Raw genomic sequence first — 21484 nt, 5'->3', positions numbered from 1 at the left:
CTCAAAACAATATTAACTTAAAAACTGACTTGATAACAAGCATTGGAGAGCTGTTGATAGTATAAAACATTGTGAGAAACGGCTCCCTCTGAAGTAATGTAGTTTTTGAGAAAGAGGTAATTTCTCACTAAAATAGTAAGACTTCTAGCTAGAAGTCTTTTATTCCTATCTGAAAGTACACAAATTCGTCCAACAAGGGCGTTTTTTCTTTCATCATTTTCTTGCATTTCGATGACCGATTGAGCCAAAATTTTTACAGGCTCGTTATTTTATGCTTATGATGGGATACACCAAGTGAGAACACGGGTCTTTGACAAATACCAAACGTGTACAGTGCCTTTAAGGAATGAAAAGGCCCAGTGATCAGGGGTAATACTGTTGAAAGCGCTTTGAGACTCAGCGTATAAAGCGCTATATAAAAACCAATTATTATTTTCTGGTTCTGATTTTACTGCCAGGTTCCATCTATTACAAGTTTCAGTCCTCGTTTTGGACCAGCAGCTGGTGGGACTCGTATAACAATCAATGGAATGGCTCTAAATACAGGACGGAATATTCAGGCATTCATTGGTGATAAAGCTTGCAACATAATAAGGCAAGTAGAATAGCAATAAAAACCATAATAATATAGGTAATTTTTAGCACTTATAGGTGCCTCAAAGCACTTGTTGTCTTTGCAACAGGTGTGAAGAATTTAACATCTATTATATATTGTTGTGGTACCCACTGCCAAAACATGGGATTCGAACTGCCTCTAGCTACCGGGCAATCTCGGTAGTCTAGTTGGTAGGACACTGCTCTAGAATTGCAAGGATCGTGGGTTCGAATCCCACCCGAGTAGTAAGAGCTTAAAGCCATTGGACACTTTCAGTACAGAAAAAAAAAAGTTCACAGATTTACAAATAATTTACAGGGTTTAGGCCTACAGAAGGTAATGGTGAAAGACTTCTCTTGAAATATTATTCCATGAAATGCTTTACTTTTTGAGAAAACATTTAAACAATATCAATTCTCGATAGCGAGAATTACGGATATATTTTAAACACATGTCATGACACGGTAAAACGTGCGGAAACAAGAGTGGGTTTTCCTGTTAGTTTCTCCCGACTCCGATGACCGATTGAGCCTAAATTTTCACAGGTTTGTTATTTTAGATATAAGTTGTGATACACGTAGTGTGGGACTTGGACAATACTGTTTACCGAAAGTATCCAATGGCTAAGGATAAGTGTCGAGGATAAGTAGAGCTGACAAAATAGTCACAGATAGTGTTCATGTTTTGTGTGATCAACCGTGTTTTGTGTGATCAACCGAAAGCAGCCTGTGGATATTTATCTACCTGACTCTGTAAGCATGGAGTATTCAGAATCAGATCTTAATTTTAAACTTGTCTTTCTTATCTAGTAATGCAACATAATTCAGCTTTTTGCTGCCACAGTGCCAGTTAGTTTTTCTATAAAAATGAATAAATGAATGAACGAATGAAAAAATACAGTATGGTGACAACCATTTGTTAAGAAATTTATTCACGATTCATTTCTGTTGAGATGTAAGTGATCCCAAAAAACAGATGCTAAATTATCTGTTTTAAAGAAGAACTTATCACATTCTGGGATATTTTACAGCACTTTTGATGAAAGCGCACTGTGCATAAGCCCCATGGGGTCTGTTGGGGCGACTGGAATGCTTCAGATGTCTTTTGATGGAGTAGTAGCAGACCCTGACCAGAATTACACTTTCACCAACAACCCTGGCATTACCAAAGTCAGTCCAACCACCAGCATCATTGCGTAAGTACATTAAAATTAATGCATGTTAATTAAAGAGTAAACTTGTGCCTTGTTGCTATCAATGTTTTAACAATAATAAATATATCAATCCATTTGGTTTATTTTTTTATCTCATTGGGGATACCTGCCTCTCAATTGACTTCCATGTGCCCCCCCCCCCCCCCCCGGTGTTTACTTGCCTTATTGTCTCCGCTCCAATAAATCTTACAGCCATTATTTCCATCAACGTGTCTGAAATGTGTGTTCCTATACTCCTGACAAGCAAACACAGTTGGGGGAGCCTGCCATTTCAATTGTTGCACTGAGGATGTTGATTCATCTTCCCAATATTATTTCAAACAATGCCCTGCATCAGTAGCCACGTTTAAAACTTTACTTGAAAGCTACCCTTTCTTAGAGCTTACTGTCACGCGATTGATTCATTGATTGGTACATGATTTTGTTTTAGCAAAAAATAGTTAATGGCCTTTTTTGACCAGCTGTCTCTAAAAGGCGATCAGAGCATACTGAACGAAACGTTGAGTTGAACTTTTGGTTCTTTTCAGAACTACCCTAGCTCTAGCACAAATATTGACTGCTTCGTGTGCTATGGTTAAAACTATGACTCCTGAGGTGATCCCGGAGCGTTCTATTTTCCCGAGGCGAAGCCTTTGGAAGCCTCGGGAAAATGGAACGCTCCGGGGATCACCGAGGGAGTCATAGTTTAAACCATTGCACGAGTAAAAGCAGCCAATATTTGTTTTATAACGCCCCAAACATTTCTAAATACTGTACTGTTAAGTTACAGACCTGAATGCTACAATCCACGGATGACGCGAATACAGTTTGCGAAAACTTTTACTGTGCTCTGCATGTAGTGTCATGTAATCCTAAATGGTTAGAGACTATTAATTTATCATCCTCGTACACGCAGCGGACGTCTGGGTACTGCACGCACAGCAAACTAGCACACAGCAAACTAGCGCACAGCAAACCGATGCACTATCACATTGCCGTCGTCTAGCAAAACTAAGACATATCATGTGACGCGCTCTAAACCAATGGAAAGGCAGAATATTGGTAAGGGGTGTTATAAAGCTTATTATTACACAGTGTTACTTCAAACCTTGCTATATCGTATTTCAGCCACGTAAAGTTTGAAATCCTACCTCGCAGAGTCTTTCTCTAAGGTTGATTTTGTTTTTATGATGTTTTCAATTCTTAGTGGTGGTCGGACGATGATTGTTCAAGGAACATATTTAGACACAACCCAGATGGCTTCACTTGCTGTTACTATTGCAACATCAATCACCCCAAATCCTATGGAGTTTATGGAGGTGAGTCATAAATTCAAATCTATCTTAATCTATCTGTAAGAGGACTTGGTTAAGAGCATGGATGCTGAACATAGGAATATAGGATGTTGTCTGTTAGAAACAGAGTTCCTGTGAGAGGCCTAGACATCAGGGCCCGATTTCATGACTGCTTACCGTAAGCACAGAATAGGCGCTTACAAGGCTAGTGCAGAAATTCGGCGCTTGCACATAAGCGGGGAATCATGATCGTAAGCGCAGAACTCAGCAGTAAGCAGAGCCATGAAATTGGGCCCTGTTCTAGAGCACCCATGATGATGGGTTCTCTTCCAACTTGGAGCACTGGAAATTATGGGCTAAGCACGCTTTAAGATCATAAGTACACTTCCAACCAGGAGTTTGAATAATCCTAAATTCACTTTCAACCTTACCTGAAGAGAGTTGATCAAAACAATTTTTCTGGAATTGCTCTTTTATCCCAGGGAATAGTTCATTTACATGTATACACAATAGTATTGTTAAGTATTTGTGTAATGATTTGATTTAGAATTGTAGTGTCCAAAGTGGCATAATGATGACCTGCAAGACGCCTAATATAACATCAGCCATAAGCAGCTCTTCATCTCAACTTAACGTGACCTTTGGCTTCATTATGGACGGTGTGAGTGACCTCATAACGTGGTCACAAGACAACGACGTTGACTTGGAGTTCTTTCCTGATCCAGAGTATGACAAGTTTCCAAATGACTTATATGAGAAGACGGATGCAACCATCAAGATTGAGGTAAGGCAAAGACAGCTTAAAGCAATCGCACAACATCGGTAAACAGTATTGTCCAAAGGCCCACACTTCGTGTATCACAACTTATATATAAAATAACAAACCTGTAAAAATTTAGGCTCAATCGGTCGTCGGAGTCGGGAGAAAATAATGGGAAAACCCACCCTTGTTTCCGCACGTTACGCTGTGTCATGACATGTGTTTAAAATAAATCCGTTATTCTCGATATCGAGAATTGATAATTGTTTTAATGTTTTCTCAAAAAGTAAAGCATTTCATGGATTAATGTTTCAAGGCGAGTCTTTCACCATCTTCTGTAAAACCTGTAAGTTATTTGTAAATCTGTGAACTTTTAATTTTTGTTCTGTTCAGAAAGTGTACAATGGCTTTAAATGATCATTCTAAAAAAAAAAGCAACCAATAAGCTCAAATTACAAGGGTCACACAATTTTTTCTTGGGGGGGGGGCACTCTTAGCCAAAATAAAATTCAGTGAACATTTACATTTTTCTTAAACAACCTCCTTGTCGGCACTCTTGGTATTCTGTTGTTTATTTGTCAAAATATAATCTGCAGTTTAGTTTAAGTTAATAGTTTTCAAATTACAGACAGCATTTTAAAATGTTTACTGAAAGATAAATGTTTTTTTTTTTCTGTCCTAAACAAGTTTCTTAGATTAGCTCAAAAAGAAATCCATGTTTTGGTGATGAAATATTAATGTTTTTTTTGTTTTCCCCTTTCATTGTAAATATTCAGGGTATTAATATTAATAGTGCTATAACAGTGTCAGAAGTTATCGTTTATGTTGGAACTGCAACGTGTTTCGTTTACTTCATTAATGAATTGACTCTTCGTTGTGATTTACCCGATGAACAACTGTCTGCTGGGGACTTCAACGGCCAAAACACAGAGAGAGGTCTTCCTGAAGTTGTGGTGAGTCCTAAGACAAAATTCTCTTGGAATAATACTGGAGAAACAACCATAATATACAAGGACTTCATGGGCCAAACTAAAAAGAGAGGGCTAGCTAGACTCAGTTTGAGTCAATTTGATTTTATGATCCTTCTGTGCTGGTTTTCACTTTACAAATTAATATTATTATTATTAATTAATTGGCAGTTCACATAAAAATACAAAACTACAAATAATGTTTACGAAAAGGATAAAACTCTTAAAAACATTAAATATGATCAGCAGAGTGTGGGTTTGAATCCCCCAGCCGTGACACTTGTGTCCTTAAGCAAGACACTTTACTATTGCTTTGTCCTTCGAATGGGACGTAAAGCTGTTTGTCCCATGTGTTTTGTAACTGTGGCTGCTAAGTGCGCCGTAGCACCTTGTAAACCCTTATAAGGAGCTAAATAATTGGGTCTCACGGCACAAATTGACAAACTACGAAGACGACACAAAACATAGATGCACGACAACAACAAAAACAGACAAGATAAAAACGTGAATTTTTAATATACCAAATATTTTTGAACCTTAAAATCTCAGGTGATGCACAGCAACCTAGAGTTCCGTATCGGCTATGTATCTTACCCCCAGGGCAGTGTGATCATTAGTGTGGCCAGCTCAGTGATTTTCATCATCCTGATCTGTGTAATCATAGTCCTGGCGATTCGGTTGCTTAGATCCAAGAGAAGAGTTAATCTTCTGGTTCTACAGAAGGATTTTCTTGAAGAGATTAAGAGAGGTTAGAGAAAGAGCTGTGAATTGTTCCTAAAGCTTACTAAAGCAACGTATATCCAAGCAAAAAGTTCTGCTGTGCAAAAAAAATAAATGAACCGGTCACAAGCAATGGGCATAACCCAAGCCTAATTTTATAAAACTCGTAAGCAAAACATTTTACTAAGAAAATTTCTTTGCTGATCATAAAGTGAGTTGGCACCATTCATTTTCACTAATTCAAACATGAAGGACTCTTTAGGTGGATACCTGTTTCTGCTAAGCAAGATTTGTTCTGTGCTATTTTGTGTGCTTCAGGCTTGATAAAATCAAGCTCTGGTCTGTGGATCTACTATCTCACTTCCTGCGCTCAGTAAGTTTGTGTGCTTGAGCAGCTCTTGCTCCTTGGACTAACAAAGCTTTTAAGAGATCATCACTTTACAATTCCTGCTTCCACGTCTGTTAAGAACCTAGGAGTCTCGCTCGATTGTTCTCTGAATATGTCTCATCATATTAGCTCTGTATTTAAAACCGTTAATTTCCACATACGTAATCTATGGCATATTCGCCGGTTTATTACACAAAGCGCTTGCAATCATGCCGTCAGAAGTCTGGTCTTGTCCCGTCTTGACTATGCCAACTCTCTTTTGGTAGGTGCCCGCGAAAATGACCTCGCTCGACTCCAGCGTCTGCAAAACAAGGCCGCTCGGCTAGTATTTGTGTGTGGCCGTGACCAGCCTTCTGCCGTCCTGATTGCATCGCTGCATTGGCTCCCTGTTAAAGAACGTATCAACTTCAAAATTTTCACTCATGTTTACAAAATCCTCCACACCCAATCTCCATCATATCTGGTTGAACTTGTTCATTCCCAAAACTCCAATACTGCTGATGAATACAGGCAACGACTCCGCTCATCAGCTGATCAGACCCGGCTTTCCGTTCCTAGAACTAGACGGAAAGCTGGGGATAGCTCATTCTCCATAGCTGCCCCTCGCCCATGGAATGAGCTCCCCGCGGGTCTGAGAGAGGCGATCTCGTTGCCTGTATTCAAAAGCCTCCTCAAAACATTTCTTTTTCCCCACCCATCCTAGTTTGTTTGTTTCTCTTTTCTTTTGTTGTCATAGTCTCATGTAAAGTGCTCTGTTCTCCGTAGAGCGCTATATAAATGTTTCATATTATTATTATTATTATTATTACGATTATTGGCCAAGCACCTTTAAATTTAGATGGGCCTTAACTTTTTTTCTTTTCACTCCAGGTATTCCTCAGAGAAAAATGGACATTTTCCAGTTGACTAGTGACGTTGAAGAGAGTGGGATGCCATTTGTAGGTCACCGTGACTATGCTACTAACATGCTGTTCATTGGACAAGAGGTTCGACCAACCACAACAGATCAAGAGGTAACATTGATGAAGAGTTGTAAAATGATTTATCCACTTCTCAAGAATCAACAAACAGAATTGTTTTTTTTTGGAAGGGGCTACATAAGGGGTACTACATATAAGTCAGTTAAACACAAAGTGCTGCGGGGCATTCATCAGCCAATGCCCAATACCACGTGGGAAACCCCCTTCTTTTAAGACTATGTGTAACTGGGTTCATTTATGTGAATTACACTACACACATGACCTATATGGCTTTGTCCCATCCGAAGGACGTATCAATAAAAGTAGTGTCTCAAGAGCGCCAGTATTAAGACCTGGACTTGAACCCACACTCTACTTATAAAAAACACCGTTCATGCCACGCCATGTCAGGAAACAGAATTGACTTGAGTACAGTAACCTAGCAAAAGTTAAATTGACTCACAATGTCAATAGATACCAGGAAACCAAGTTGCAGTTTGCTGAACAATGTTCAAATTTTCCTTTCTGTACAGTACTGTGAAGAATCCGTGATTGAAGAAGCAATGATGAAGTTCTCCAAGTTACTAGGCAACAAGAACTTCTTATTAATTTTCATCCAGACCCTAGATACAGGAAGCCGCTCAAAAATGTCAGTCAAGGAAAGGTGAGACGTTTGAAAGAAACCAGTATAAGGTTTCATCTTTTTTTTTTTTTTAACTCTTTTTGCTTCAGACACATTGGTAAATACTCCAAAAATTTATAGGAGGAATGCAGTTGTTGATAGTATGAACTATTTTGAGAAAGGATTATCTTGCAAGTTATATGGTTTGGATAACATTTAAAAAAAAAAATGTATGCACACAAAAATACTGCCCATCGGTTCCAGGCAATCTCAACTAGGGAAAGACAATTTGTGCATGGACTTTGGTGGAACAGTAGGACACTGTTGGAAAAATGTCCCTTAAATATATTGATTGTTTCTGTGTATGTAGAAGATATCGACAGTTTTGTAACTCAGGAGTTTGACTTTGCCTGAATGGGAAGAACAATTTTGAGTAGGCGAACTGTTCTCCGTTTGAGATGTTTATTGGAAAATGTAAAAGAAGATTAAAGTATTCAACATTTTTATTTCTAGGCAATCGATAGCATCTTTACTGACTGTTACCATGGTGTTGAATAACAAACTAGATGTCTTAACACAGTAAGTGAAACTGGAAGTTTGACCAATCTTCCAAGTTACCTAAGAGTTGGAGTTTTGTCATTATCACAGCTGTACATGAAATCATAACCAGTAACCCAGTTACTGCACGTGTACGAGCGCTAGCCGCAATATCTCAAAATCATAATGACTGTTTTTTTTTGGTGATGTGACAGCCAGAGAGTGTGTGTGTAGTGACTGGTTTGATAATCCCTTTGACAGCCAAAAGCCTGCTTTAATCATGATGACCACCCCAAAACATTTAAATTTAAATAATTGATTAAAGTATGAATACTTTTTCCTTTACGAATACTTCGGCCAGAGATGCAGTTGGTACCTGCTGTCACTTTACATGGATTTAACACTCTTGTAAAATTGCCTTGACAGTTTTTTGTTTGCATGTTCTCAGCAAGTAGACACTGTATTCAGCTGAAAGTTTCACACGTGACTTCCATTGCATCTTTTTTTTTGCTATTGATCATTATTACGCTGAAGAAGAAAAATCTTTGATGTACTTGTTACTAAATAAACACATCAACAAAAGTATATTTGATAAAACTTTGTGACTTTTGAGAAGAGCAGTTTTTGTCTTCCATTTGAGCTCATTCAGCCATGAATTCATGGACATCTTTCATTTTCACACAACACTTAGGAAACATGTCATAGAATTATTTCTTAATTAGTTCTATTGGTAAAATGTTTTACCTTACGATGTTATGACAAATTGTTTAGGGGGGGACTTACTTTTGTTGATGTGTTTAGAAAGATGCTTCATTTTAATGAAATATTCAAATTATTCGGAATCAAATTATCTTGTTATTTTTGTAGCGTCTTGACAACTTTGATGGCACAGATGATTCAAGATGCTCATTCTACTGACCAAGAACTCCTACTTTTTAGCAAGTAAGTTTACAGTTTACACATTATTTCAACAAAGCAATTCTGATTTACTTCCTTTCCTCCAAAGTCATGGTTCTCTAATTTCTACAAATTAGCTTTCAAAACATACTTCTAATGTCAAATGATGACTCAATTGAATACTTTTTGGGGCTATTTCTCTACAAAAGCATAGAGCTATCATTTTCACCCGTTATCGCCAACTGACTATAATGTAATTAGATTTTTAAAGAAATTTGATAATATCCTGACATAACTCAACTAGAAGAAATATCTGCAGTTGTCCAACATGAATATTGTAAAGATATGCTGCAGCTTGAGAAAAACAGGCATTGCAATTTGTTCACGAGTCCAACCTTTACTTTGTGATGAGGCCATATCATATTAATAAGGTTTTACTAGGAGCAGGGCCAAATGTCATATAGGCTATGGGCACAAAAAGTTGCTAAGCACAGAAAATTCTTGCTTAACAGAAGCAGCTTACCAGCCAAAATTCCTCAAAGTTTGCATAGTTGCATCTGGTGCATCCCAAATAAAGTGTTTTCTGCTTTTAACAGCTTTATGAAGTTTGGCCTATGTGACAATTGAGCTGGCAGTTTGCAAACAGTTGTTGTTTTATGTTTCTCAGGACAGACAGTGTTTTGGAGAAGCTTCTGTCAAACTGGGTTGCCCTATGTCTGTATGACCAACTGAAGGTAGGTTAACTATCGAGTATTAAACTGACTGGTGACTTTGAAATAATTTAAGAAGATCTTTGTTCAGAAATATCAGTCAGAATTATAGCAAATCAACATGGCAAAACTTGAATGGCTTCTGACTGGCTTCTAACTTGCATCCCCCAAACAAACATATTGACAAATAGGAAGACCACCAACATAAGACAAGATAGCTCAATTTTAGTAGAGTATCGGCAAATCAATTTGGAGGTCGCAGTTTCAAGCCTCCCTCTGGTAAATTTTCCTTGTTCATTCCGAATTTAGAAAGTATAATGTATGATATTTCAGATGGCCGGAGAAATTAAAGAAAATTGTTGTAATTTAATACAAATTAATAATAGACCCCTTGCATATGACGTCACACGCTCAAAAAGTGTCCTCACTGGGGTAAAAAAGCACCCTCACTGGGGTCAAAGGAGGCAAATGTTTGGATGATAGCTGTTCTTTGTGCATGAAAACGTAGGCATCAGTGTAACGTTTCGCGTTATGCAAGGGGTCTACTTTTGCTCATACAAAATCCAATTCAGTAAACCATTTACCTTTTTAAAAATATAACAAAAAGTTCTTTGTTATTATGTTTTTGTATAGAATCACACCGCCTACCCTCTGTTTGTGTTGTATCGTGCCATCAAATACCGCACTGAACAAGGTCCTATTGATGCTGTCACTGGTCAGGCAGAGTTTTCTCTCAACTTTGAGAATTTACTGCAAGAAGATTTAGATTTTAACATCTTGGTAAGTATCAATCGGCACTCAAGCTAATACCGCAATCGCACACAATACATACCGGTACTTAAAACAGGTGGTTTGATCAGGGATCAAACTAAAGTCAGGGATGTATCATATGTAACAGCAAAAAGGGATTAAAAGGAGATGGCTTAAACTGTCTTCAATGGCTGTATATGGATACAGACCTCGCAGGAGCGTGGTTGTATCGTAAATTGGATGGTCAATTATTGTACAACCTCGACCCTGCCCGTTTTCAACTGCCAGTTAAGACCCCATCACCAACTTGTTAACCCCCTGATAATGCATCTTGAAATTAATCTTATTTTGTTGGCCCTCAGACCCTGGTTGTTCTAAACAAAGAAGGAACTATTATCAAGGAAGTCAAGGTGCTAGACGTAGACACCATCTCACAAGTCAAGGAGAAGATCTTGGATGCCCTCCATCTCAACAAACCCTACTCCAGCAGACCCAGTGCCAACCAAGTCAGTCTTGGTTAGTTACGCATAAACTGCTTTGTTATTCTAAGGCTTGGAATTAATTTTTGTCGTCAGAAATTGACAGATTTGGGACCGTGAAACAGACATATAAATTCTCTTCTTAATTCTTTGCTGTGATATCTGAAACATAAAGTTACAGTACCCCTTAAAGGCAGTGGACACTATTAGTAATTACTCAAAATAATTATTAGCATCAAATCTTTTTTGATGATGGGTAATGGGGAGAGGTTGATGGTATAAACATTGTGAGAAACGGCTCCCTTTGAAGTGCCATAGTTCTCGAGAAAGAAGTAATTTTCCACAAATTTGATTTAGAGACCTCGGATTTATAACTTGAGGTGTCAAAAATCTTAACGTACACAACTTCGTGTGACAAGGGTGTTCTTTTCTTTCATTATTATCTCGCAACTTCAACGACCAATTGAGCTCAAATTATCACAGGTTAGTTATTTTATGCATATGTTGAGATACACCAACTGTGAAGGCTAGTCTTTGACAATTACTAATAGTGTCCACTGCCTTTAAGATGATCCCCTGGCTAACACTTACCACTGTATCGTAAACTTGGGTTTGATTCCTGGCTATAAAGCAGCTCACAGTTGATTTGCTTCTGACTGACGCCCGAGAGGGAGACCGTCAAAATAGAGCTAGATAGCTCAGTTGGTAGAGCACCAGTATGTTAATCTAGAGGTCTTTGGTTCAAATCCAGCTCTAGTAAATTTGTCTTTGCTCAACCCCAAATCATATAAATTATTCAAAAGATGAATTGATACATCCATCATAACTTTCTTATTTGACACCCCAGTACATGTAGTTATGTGGAAAATAATTATTGATAAAACCAGATTACTTATATTTCACACTTTATTTTTTTAGGTCAATATTTTTCAAAATAAAAAGTAATTCTTAAAACTTAGTGTGGCTTTCTTTATGACAGTGTGGCATCGGGGAGAGAACGGCCGTCTTGTCTTGACAGATAAATGCGTCAGACCTGTCGATAACAATTGTTGTCGAATCGCCACCCTAAAAGATTTTGCAGTAAGTAAAATATATTCCTATCATTGACTGATTTAAAGTTATTATCACAGAACAATTTGTGAGGTGGAAGTGCAGTTAAAGTCATCACTGGTTCCTTCTTGTTTTATTGGTTGCCGCCAGGTACCTGACAAAGCAGAAGTGACCCTTGTGGATAAGGGACAAGCTGTAGCTGTTGTTAGTAGCTCTGGACCTGTGCATCAGTTTGAAGTGGAAATTACACGTGGTAAACTTTTTTTGTTTTCCTTAATTGAATTTGTTAAAGATAAATAAGTTGTCAAATCAGTTGCCATTTCATTGATTTGCATAAAACAAGTAAAACAAATAATCACACCTTGAAAATGAAGACCATCCCTGAGCAGATTTGTCTAGTTATTTATTGTACAGTATGTCCACCTTATTTGCAGAAACTTTCATAAGACTGCTGGACTAATTTGATGAAATCTTTTAGAGAATTGAAATTAACGTTAAGCAGTGGTTATTTTTTAGGTGCTTTATATTGGGCAAGGAGCTGAATTTATTTATGAATTATAAAACCAGGGTCCAATTTCATAGAGCTGCTTAGTGCTTAAGCACAAAACATAGCTAAGCACAAAACATGTCTGCTTACTGGAATAAGGTAACCAGCTAAAATACCAATATGTGTATACCATCTGCGACTGGTTTCCTGCTTAATTATTATTGGTTTATTAAAAATCAAACGTAGCAGCCAAAAGGCTGAATTGTGTTTAGGTTTACAATATAAAAATACATTAAAATATCAAAAACCAGCAAATACACAATACGAGATTATAAAAGTAATGTTTGCTTAGTAGAAAATTTTTCAGCGAAAATTTGTGCTAGATCAGCTCAAATTGGGCCAATGATTCTAGTGCCCAATTGTGTGTCTTAGTTTTGCTTTTGTGAAAACAAATTTTTGTATTGTGTTGTTTTGGAGACCGTGCAGAAGCTCTTTGAATCGTTGGTAATATTTTGTATATACAATAAAATTAATTGTGCGCTCTTTGTCATTATCTTTAAACCTCTACAGAATATTTCGCCCAGGAAACACTTAAAGATCTTCATCCGGTAAACTCTTAAATAACTACATGGCTTTCAGTTTTTTGTGTTTTAGATTCCCCTTTTCTTTCAAAGACATGAATATTCACAGAAGGGAGAGGTGCTTCAGCAAACCCTCTTTTTGTTGTCTGATTTTATGGTGGAAATAGAGAATTTGTAAACCCCCTGCGATTTCAAATCTTGGGCCAAATTTTGTACAGCTGCTTAAGTAGACAATAGTACCTAACAATGTTCTACTAAGCAATAATACCAGTTTCTAAGGTGCATACAAAAATGTAGTTTCTATATATATATAACTTAAGCTTCAATCAACAAATCTAACTTTACTTGCAGATAGCAGTTAGTTGTAATAGAATGCAAAAGTAACGATGAGTAACCATGTTAACAATTTTCTGTTATAGGCTTTGGAAGTGGAGTCCACATTCACTGAGGAAGGTGGTTACTGCATCCCAACCAAAGGTAGCATCCAGCAGAAGATCCCTCCTGACAAACCTCAAGTAAAGTTTCAATCAAAGGTAAGAAGCATTTACAATTTCAAGTCAACATTTTAACAAAGACTTGCCTCATTCCTCGCTTCGTTTATAGTGGTACGGGTCAATAATGTTTGCGTGTAATGTGCTTGCTGCTGCAGCAAAGAAAACACGTGTGGAGACTTTTAAAAGTCTACTGAAAAACAATGCACGTATTTTGCACCATGTGTACTGTGTACGTGCAGGTTTGTACACGAACCAATGAGCGGTGCAGCATGAATCTGAGATCGCCGGCAGGCCATGGAAAACTGGTACCTGTTATTGCCTCACAACCAGCGAAAGATATATTGGGAACCAACGAACACACTGTACGTCCGGACGACGTGCTTTCTTCATTGGTTCTATTTCTATGTTGGGGTCTAATCTCAACCTCGTTCCAGTTATACCCTATGCTTAATATAACAACCTCTTTCTCAAAAACACATCGATCTCGCCGACGGATCGTTAAAATCACAAACATTTAATTGCAAAAGAATTTCTTTTACACAACCGAATTCCAAATCAAGAACCTATAAAAATGGTTGTTGGTGAGAAAAAAATACATTTTCAAGGGCAGAAATAAGGGATAAGATCGTCAAAAAAATAAAAATATTATTAAATATTTTTTCCCCCCTTCTTTTTCTTGAATTGTAACAAAATCGCAGGCGAACCCAACATTGTTTGAATTGTTTGAGCTTTACATTCCTTATTTTCCCTTAAACCTATTATTTTTGTAAAAAAAAAGGAAAAATCATCCAAAAGTATCTCACTTCTACCTGGAAAAATATGTGTCTCAAAATGCATCAGAGACCACCACAGAGCTTTTAAAATTCCCAGGGCCCTTAAGCGGGCTCTGGATCCTGGCGGTAAGGGACTTCAGCTGCACGCTCGTGTTGTGTGCTTCGTACACAAAAATGCTGGAATATTGGCATTTCCAATCTACCAAATTTTTTTCCTGTTTTTTTATCATCACCCATTCTCATGCCTGGGATATATTGGGGTGACTGAGGAAGCTGTTATGACGGTTGCGTCATTAAATTGTGTAGGTGGGTGTGAGACCGCCGGGATATTTTTTCAGATCCCCCTTCATAGCAAAGTGATATGCATTTATGGATGTGTTGATTGGTCAAGATTTGTTGTTGGTACCTTGTTATTATTGGTTGCCTACAGGTCCCTGACAGAACACAAGAGAAAGGGTGTGAAGGGGAGAGTGCATATGGTAAGAAGCATATTATCAATAAATAAACAAAGATAAGCACGACAAGTTTTTCTGTGAGAGTATAAAAGAAACAACATTACGACTTTACTTTGCGCAATGCACGCTATTAGTTAAGTTAACCAGATATTCCTTTCTATACAGAAAGGGAGTCAGTAATTAAATTATAAAAGAGGTCTCAAATTAGCAATTAGAAGTAGTAGTAGTCCTCTCAGGCTATGACTGCCGCAGAATGAAACTTCTACAGAACCGATAGTTCTCGGCCTTCCTGCCAGCCTCTGTTAATTTAGAGTTGATGCCTCTGGTGCTACAGCTTGTTTAAATGGTTTAATTCCAGTGCAAGGTGGTTTGGTGGTTGTCAGCAAGATCTATTTCCAGATACACATCCATCTTAGGGTATATAGAGTTTGCCATCCAGCTGATGTGCTTCTTTGTTTTGATGTTTTGAACAATGTCTAGCTTGATGCCAACTCTTGTCTTTACAACTTCTTTTATTATCGTCTCAAAAAGAGGATTAGAAATTCGCAAAAGTTTGTTATAATTATTGTCAACAAATAATGAGATCGTTTTTGCCATTTTTATATCTGATGTCTCCAGCTATTGATGGTTTCGAGGATGAAGACCAAAACATTGAAGGAGTTAGAGATTGGCATCTGGTAAGCCGGAAGAAAGTGCACTTTCAAATAAAACATTCATGCAATCACATGCAAACATCAAATATGTTTAAAACACAATGTGGTTGGTATACAACTAGCTGCTAATAGTTTTTAATGTTCAATATAACCAGATTAGATACATTCTCTTAAAGACACTGGACACTATTGGTCTATTGTCAAAGACCAGTATTTTCACTTGGTGTATCTCAACATATGCATAAAATAACAAACCTGTGAAAATTTGGGCTCAATTGGTCGTCGAAGTTGCGAGATAATAATGAAAAGAAAAAAAAACTCAAAATCTAATTCTGAGGTCTCAGAAATTTACTTTTTTCTTGAAAACTACGTTACTTCAGAGGGAGCCATTTCTCACAATGTTTTATACTATCAACAGCTCCCCATTACTCGTTACCAAGTAAGGTTTTATGCTAAAAATTATTTTGAGTAATTACCAATAATGTCCACTGTCTTTAAAGCGGCGATTTGTTTAGCAACTATGTGTAACCATGGTAACTGTTTCATGTCTAGGCTCGAGGGAAGGAGTCCTTCTCGGTTGAGTACCACAGCACCAAGCAGAGAGGAAGAACCTCATGCTGTGTCTCATCTAATGAACACAGTCAGTGGGCAGCTTACAGGATTCCAATCCAAAGAGTTTTATTGTCAAAGGTAAAGTTTGGAATTAGTTTTCTTTTTTTGCAAAACACAAAAATTTAGGAGCATTCGAGTTGGCTCAATGGTTTCTTCACTTTGTGTGTAGAGCTTTGCATGTAGATTGAGTTTTGTGTCCTTACTTAATTGCTTTAAATTTCCTAATTAGTCCTCTGACAAAACTGGTGTTTCTTCATCATCTTTACTAAAAAATAAGATAAATATGTATTGTGCACATTTCACCACTAAAATGTTTAAAACTCATTATAATAATCTACAATGTAGTGTGGGTGGCGCATCATATAATAAGGGAATCAATGTGTGGTGAAGAGGTTTTCAACTAGTGGTTTAAACCCGCCGAGGCCTGGTTCTTGATAACTTTACTGAGACGAAGTACGGGTAAATTATCAAGAACCAAGCTTCACGGGTTGATTCCCATTCATATATACATTTTAGGTCAAAAAAAAAGTAAAACTTTTTGGTCAAAAAGTAAAATAAAGGCAAAAATTATAATTGGTCAATGATTTTTTTCATTACAACACCCCTCCAGCTATGAAATGGTAAGACCCTCAGGTAAACAACTCCTTATTAGGAGATTGCTGTATTTGTCGCGCGTATCGCTTGATGCGGCACAACTGTTCCAGCCGTTGCTCTCGACCAATAGGAATGAAGAAACTGTCTTATGAGCACAGGTGCAAGCTCACATGTCATGCCCATGTTTCAACATTTTTTACTGGTGTTATATCATCCATTCAAACACCCCCACATGATGCCCTCTCGACCAATCAGAATGGATCAACTGTCTTAGGTATTTATGAATGACAGTTTTTAATGTTTTTGTTTACTTCCCTGGACTACTTCTGGTCAAGATGTTGTTACTGTCTGAAGATTTAAACAGTCGGCGCAATACAGTAAAATGGCAAACAGCAAAACAACAGTTATACACACATGAAACAAAACTAGTCAAAAGCTGGTCATAAAAGAAAAAGTCTTGAACACAAACGAGACTGTATCGATTGAATATGAGAGTGTAATCCATGCCAAAGTGTTTTGTACTGTGTCAGTAGTGACATATGAAACTACAAACAAACTAAAACAGATTGACTTTTTATCCAACCTTCTTAAAAACAGATCATCATCCAAGAGTATGTTGACAACATGTTCCAGACCATTCTCTGTGTGAAGAGGGCTCCCAAGGCAATCAAGTTCCTCTTTGACTTCTTTGACAAACAGGCGCTTCTGTGTGACACAAAGTCTAAAGACCCGGAAATTAAATTTGCTTGGAAAAATAACATGTGAGTAGGATGTTTTTTTTGTTAAAGCAAACACACAAACACCAACATGATAACCAGCCTGGTGTTTATAAAAAGTAATCTTCAGCCATTGTAATCCAGTGGTCACCGGTTCAAATCAAGCTCTAGTCCATTTTTCTTTGTTCAATTAAAATGTATACAGTCGGTTTCCTATGTGGGTTATTACTTGATATGAAATCTAAAACCTGATAAACCTAATTTGCAATCAATAAATTTATATCGAGAAGTTAACATAATAAGAAACCACCCTGAGGATGAATTATTTTTGCATATTTTCAAACCTCATTTGGAGGGGCAAGGAAGGAAGGCAACTGTTCTGAGTGAAAGGGGTGGATGTTTTTTTGGGGGCTCCCCTGATTATGGTACTGCTGTCAAATTCAAGAAAATAGTTTTGCAAGATCTGTGTCACAACAAGAAGGAAGGAAGCAGCAGCAGCCCCCTTTCCTCTCTTGCCCTCCAGGTAAGACAACAAATTATACAAACGAATGGTTCTCTTAAACAAAAGTAGGCAAAGATCTCTGAATATACTTCCCATTCGGTCATTTCTTATAGTTTACCGTTGCGTTTCTGGTCCAACGCCATCAAGCATCCAGACTACATCTTTGACATCAACCTTTCTCCCTCCGTTGAGGCCAGCATGCAAATGATTGGTCAGTTATTCCATGATGCACATGATACCAAGACGGGTAAACCTGGACAGGTAAGGGAAAAAGTAACAAGACAATATCCCTCCATTTCCCTGCTCTGCTGTGCACTTTGAGGGTTCGTATGTATCATCGGACAAAACCCAAGGATTGGCACTGAGAGATCAACTTGAATGAAATCACCCAAACTAATTTGACTTTTTATCCTTGTTCTGATATTATACAAGTTATTATGTTGTTATAAGTGGCAAGTTTCTGCCCTGTAACTGTGTTTCAAAATTTGTTCAGAAATACCCTTTCTTTGATTTGGCGACCTGCATAAGGGCAAATATGTGGCAGAGAGGGTGTGTGTCCCCCCCCCCCCCCCCCAAAAAAAAAGGTTCCATACGCCGATGTCCCATACTATCCCACACTTTTGTCCTCTTGTTGTACAGAAGTACCACCTTAAATTCTCTAAATATATCCTGAGATTCTTGGAACACAATAAAACACCATGCCACAGACCAAGCACCAAGTTTTTATTAAGTAAATTTACATGCTGTATCTGTATGGAAAATGACGAATTGCTTATAAACATGTTTTTTTTGGGGGGGACATTATAAAGTCTCCCTAGAGGAAACAACATAATTCCAACCCAAAACCATGTGTCAACCTCTGATGTTTTTTTTTCAAGGGTAGGCCATTTTTCTGCTAATTTTTTGTTTGTATTTGTTTCTTTGACAGGAATCCTCTGTTAACAAGTTCCTGTACAGCAGAGAGAGAACCAAGTACCAGCGTCTTGTTCGACAGTACTATAAAGGTGTGGAGGAGTCTACACCGGTAACCACACAAGACCTCAACACTGAACTACAGAAAGCAAGTCAGGTAAAAGGACATTTTACACAATCCAAATAATTAAAAGCTTTCCCCAAATTCTATCTCAACTCTCAACACAAGAACCGGTTCTTGTCAGAGCCAACACTCCTCAAAAAACTTTTCAGAGCCATCACTCCTCCCAATAGAGTTTTACATATTAAACTCGTATTAAAGTACCAATCTTCTGGTGCCGATTTGAAATATTGTCGTAGCCAAGGAAATGGGCCATATTTTTGACCGCGTGAGGGCGCTCTCAATCACTTCCGGGGGTATATTCATTCATACGCAAAACAGTTTTTAAAGATTGGAACACATTATTACCACAGACATCTAATCCATCACAGACAATAAGACTTTAAAAGGAGCCGTTATAATCCACCTCTAAAGCAAATTGAAACTACGGCGCAACAAAAGTGACAGAACGCCTATTTGTGCAGGGCGAATCGCGTGTACCCCCGGAAGTGATCAAAATACTATTTATAGCGCCCCCGCGCGGTCAAAAATAAGGGGCATTGCATTTAAACGAACTCTGAATTACTAATGCTTGATTTGATTGCTGCCTAATATGAACTTGCACTGAACTCTAGGCAAAACAAACCCTTCTGACTTTGTTCATTGATGTTATTATAATATTTCAATTTGCTTTCTTGTAGAATTTCACAGGATTATTCAGCAAGCTCAACACCTTGAAGCAACTATGGGATATTGTAAGTTGATCTATCCTTGTTTACTTAGAAATTTTATTGAAAGAGCTATCTTCGGACATCTCCCTGAAAAGTCCTCTGCATCAAATTGACCTCTGACCTGATTGTGGCTGAAAATAGTGACAGGTTTGATTACTCGATAACATCCTTCTCTTTGTTTCTATTTGTCGTCAGCTTCTTGTGGTGTTGAAGACAAAAGATCAAAGTGATCAAGAGCATCTGGGATGCTTGCTGGAGGAAGTGAAAGAAACACTCTCTAGTGGACATGCTTTGTAAAATTGCCCCAAGGATTAATAATGCTTTGTAAATAGGTCTTGGGGTTTGAAGGCAAAACTAAGGTAGTTAATTATCTAACAAGCAATGGTTAGATTCCACCCGATAGCAAGCTACTTATATTCCTTTTGCATTGATTTTATAACTGCATCAGGATAAATACTCTTTTTGGGGTGGTGGGGGTGGGGTAGCCTTGTGTAAAAAGCAAAGCAGCAAGACTAGACTTTAAAAATATCTGACTTCCACTGGCTTTCACCAAAACCTTGGCTCAGGCTCTGAGGTACACCGAGAAAATAGAAAAAGGTGTTCAAACTTTGTCTTCATAATTGGTTCACACCACCTATTTCCAAACAGTATTACACCAGTGTGCATTTTTTGCATGTGTTGTGTTGTGTTGTGTTTAAGCCTTCGAGAACAATTCTGTAAGCTTCGAAATGTCAGGCCATTACACCGACTCCAAATCGATGGTGGAGCCCAATCCAGAGCCATAGCCCAAGCTTTTAGAAAAGGACCCTAATGTTTCAAAACAATCATCGAAAAAATTACTAATGAAGTATACATCTTTGCTGGCGTGAAAAGTGTTTTGTTTAAAGATGCTATGTCAGATTTTTGGCCCCAAACATTAACAAATATTTTTTTTTTTGAGTGAATGGTATTTCAAAGAGTATCACCCGCTCTAACGAAAAAAAGTTGAACTTTTACTTTTAATGGTCAGGAACCATGACAAAAAACTTAAAACGTTTCTCATAAAACACATAAGAATTGGTCACGTGATATATTGTCGGGATCCCGACAAAAACTAGTTTTGAGCACTTTATTTCACTGCTACTATTAATTGGCAGACTTTTTCGAGCAATGGCTCAAATGAAAGCTTGTAACTTTCTCGACCCCCATCAAAATACCTATTGAATTTTAAATCAAAAAATTTTGGGTCAAATCGGCCAAAAATCTGACAGCATCTTAAACAAAGTTGGCCATAAAAAGAAAGGACAATAATGATGTAGTGTTCCAACTGGGTGAACAGAACCAAAGTTCGTCTATATTAAAATGCCCGCCCCCCCTTCTTTTTATGATGGTCAAACACTAAATTGGAAGGAAAATTTTCCCCTACTTTATAAATGAGCTAGATGATAGGAATGAAGGCACTCTTAAAGATGTGGATACCTGTTCAGGATTTTGTTTCATTCTTCAATTCTTTGTTCAACCCCAAAAATCATTTACAAATTTACCCAGTCAGTTTCCCTTGTGGTTTATATTGATATCTGAAACAAAAAAGTCGCATCCCCTTAAGGTGATCCCCTAGCTGCCGCTTCCCAGGTTGTATCGTAATTTGGGTGTGATCCCTGGCTACACGGCAGTTAACGGTCGTATGGCTTCTGACTGGCACCCCCGAACAAAGATATTGACAAAATAGGGACACCGCCAATATAGGGCTAGATAGCTCAGTTGGTAGAGCGCCGGCACGTTAATCCGGAGGTCGTTGGTTCGAATCCCACTCCAGTCAATTCTTTGTTCAACCCCAAAAATCTTCTTTATTTTTATTCAGATATTATTTTGTTTTAACTTAAAGAAAAATATATATGTATATTCACTATAGAATAAAGTCCGATTTGGATAAAAAGTTAAGGCCATAACCCCTACTCATTATATATTCATTA

General features: G+C 37.8%; 1 protein-coding gene across 1 annotated transcript in view; it reads left to right on the top strand.

Annotated features, from left to right (window-relative positions):
• The window catches only part of LOC117307309 (plexin-B-like), a 34127-nt gene extending 13668 nt beyond the window's left edge, over positions 1-20459 (top strand). Inside the window, exons 15-39 of the mRNA XM_033792024.1 lie at positions 459-595; positions 1626-1790; positions 2995-3106; positions 3630-3866; positions 4619-4795; positions 5360-5558; positions 6789-6931; positions 7411-7541; positions 8013-8078; positions 8904-8978; positions 9601-9667; positions 10277-10423; positions 10756-10909; positions 11852-11952; positions 12073-12175; positions 12980-13017; positions 13410-13523; positions 14688-14736; positions 15331-15389; positions 15918-16055; positions 17169-17332; positions 17903-18050; positions 18718-18858; positions 19503-19556; positions 19728-20459. Of these exons, the coding sequence (XP_033647915.1) occupies positions 459-595; positions 1626-1790; positions 2995-3106; positions 3630-3866; positions 4619-4795; positions 5360-5558; positions 6789-6931; positions 7411-7541; positions 8013-8078; positions 8904-8978; positions 9601-9667; positions 10277-10423; positions 10756-10909; positions 11852-11952; positions 12073-12175; positions 12980-13017; positions 13410-13523; positions 14688-14736; positions 15331-15389; positions 15918-16055; positions 17169-17332; positions 17903-18050; positions 18718-18858; positions 19503-19556; positions 19728-19829 (3021 nt within the window). The 3' untranslated portion in view covers positions 19830-20459. The remainder of the gene's footprint in view (positions 1-458; positions 596-1625; positions 1791-2994; positions 3107-3629; positions 3867-4618; positions 4796-5359; positions 5559-6788; positions 6932-7410; positions 7542-8012; positions 8079-8903; positions 8979-9600; positions 9668-10276; positions 10424-10755; positions 10910-11851; positions 11953-12072; positions 12176-12979; positions 13018-13409; positions 13524-14687; positions 14737-15330; positions 15390-15917; positions 16056-17168; positions 17333-17902; positions 18051-18717; positions 18859-19502; positions 19557-19727) is intronic.
• The last annotated feature ends 1025 nt before the right edge of the window (positions 20460-21484 follow it).

Source organism: Asterias rubens, chromosome 2 (genome assembly GCF_902459465.1).
Source record: "Asterias rubens chromosome 2, eAstRub1.3, whole genome shotgun sequence".
Taxonomy (NCBI): domain Eukaryota; kingdom Metazoa; phylum Echinodermata; class Asteroidea; order Forcipulatida; family Asteriidae; genus Asterias; species Asterias rubens.
This window is presented reverse-complemented; position numbering and strand designations above follow the sequence as displayed.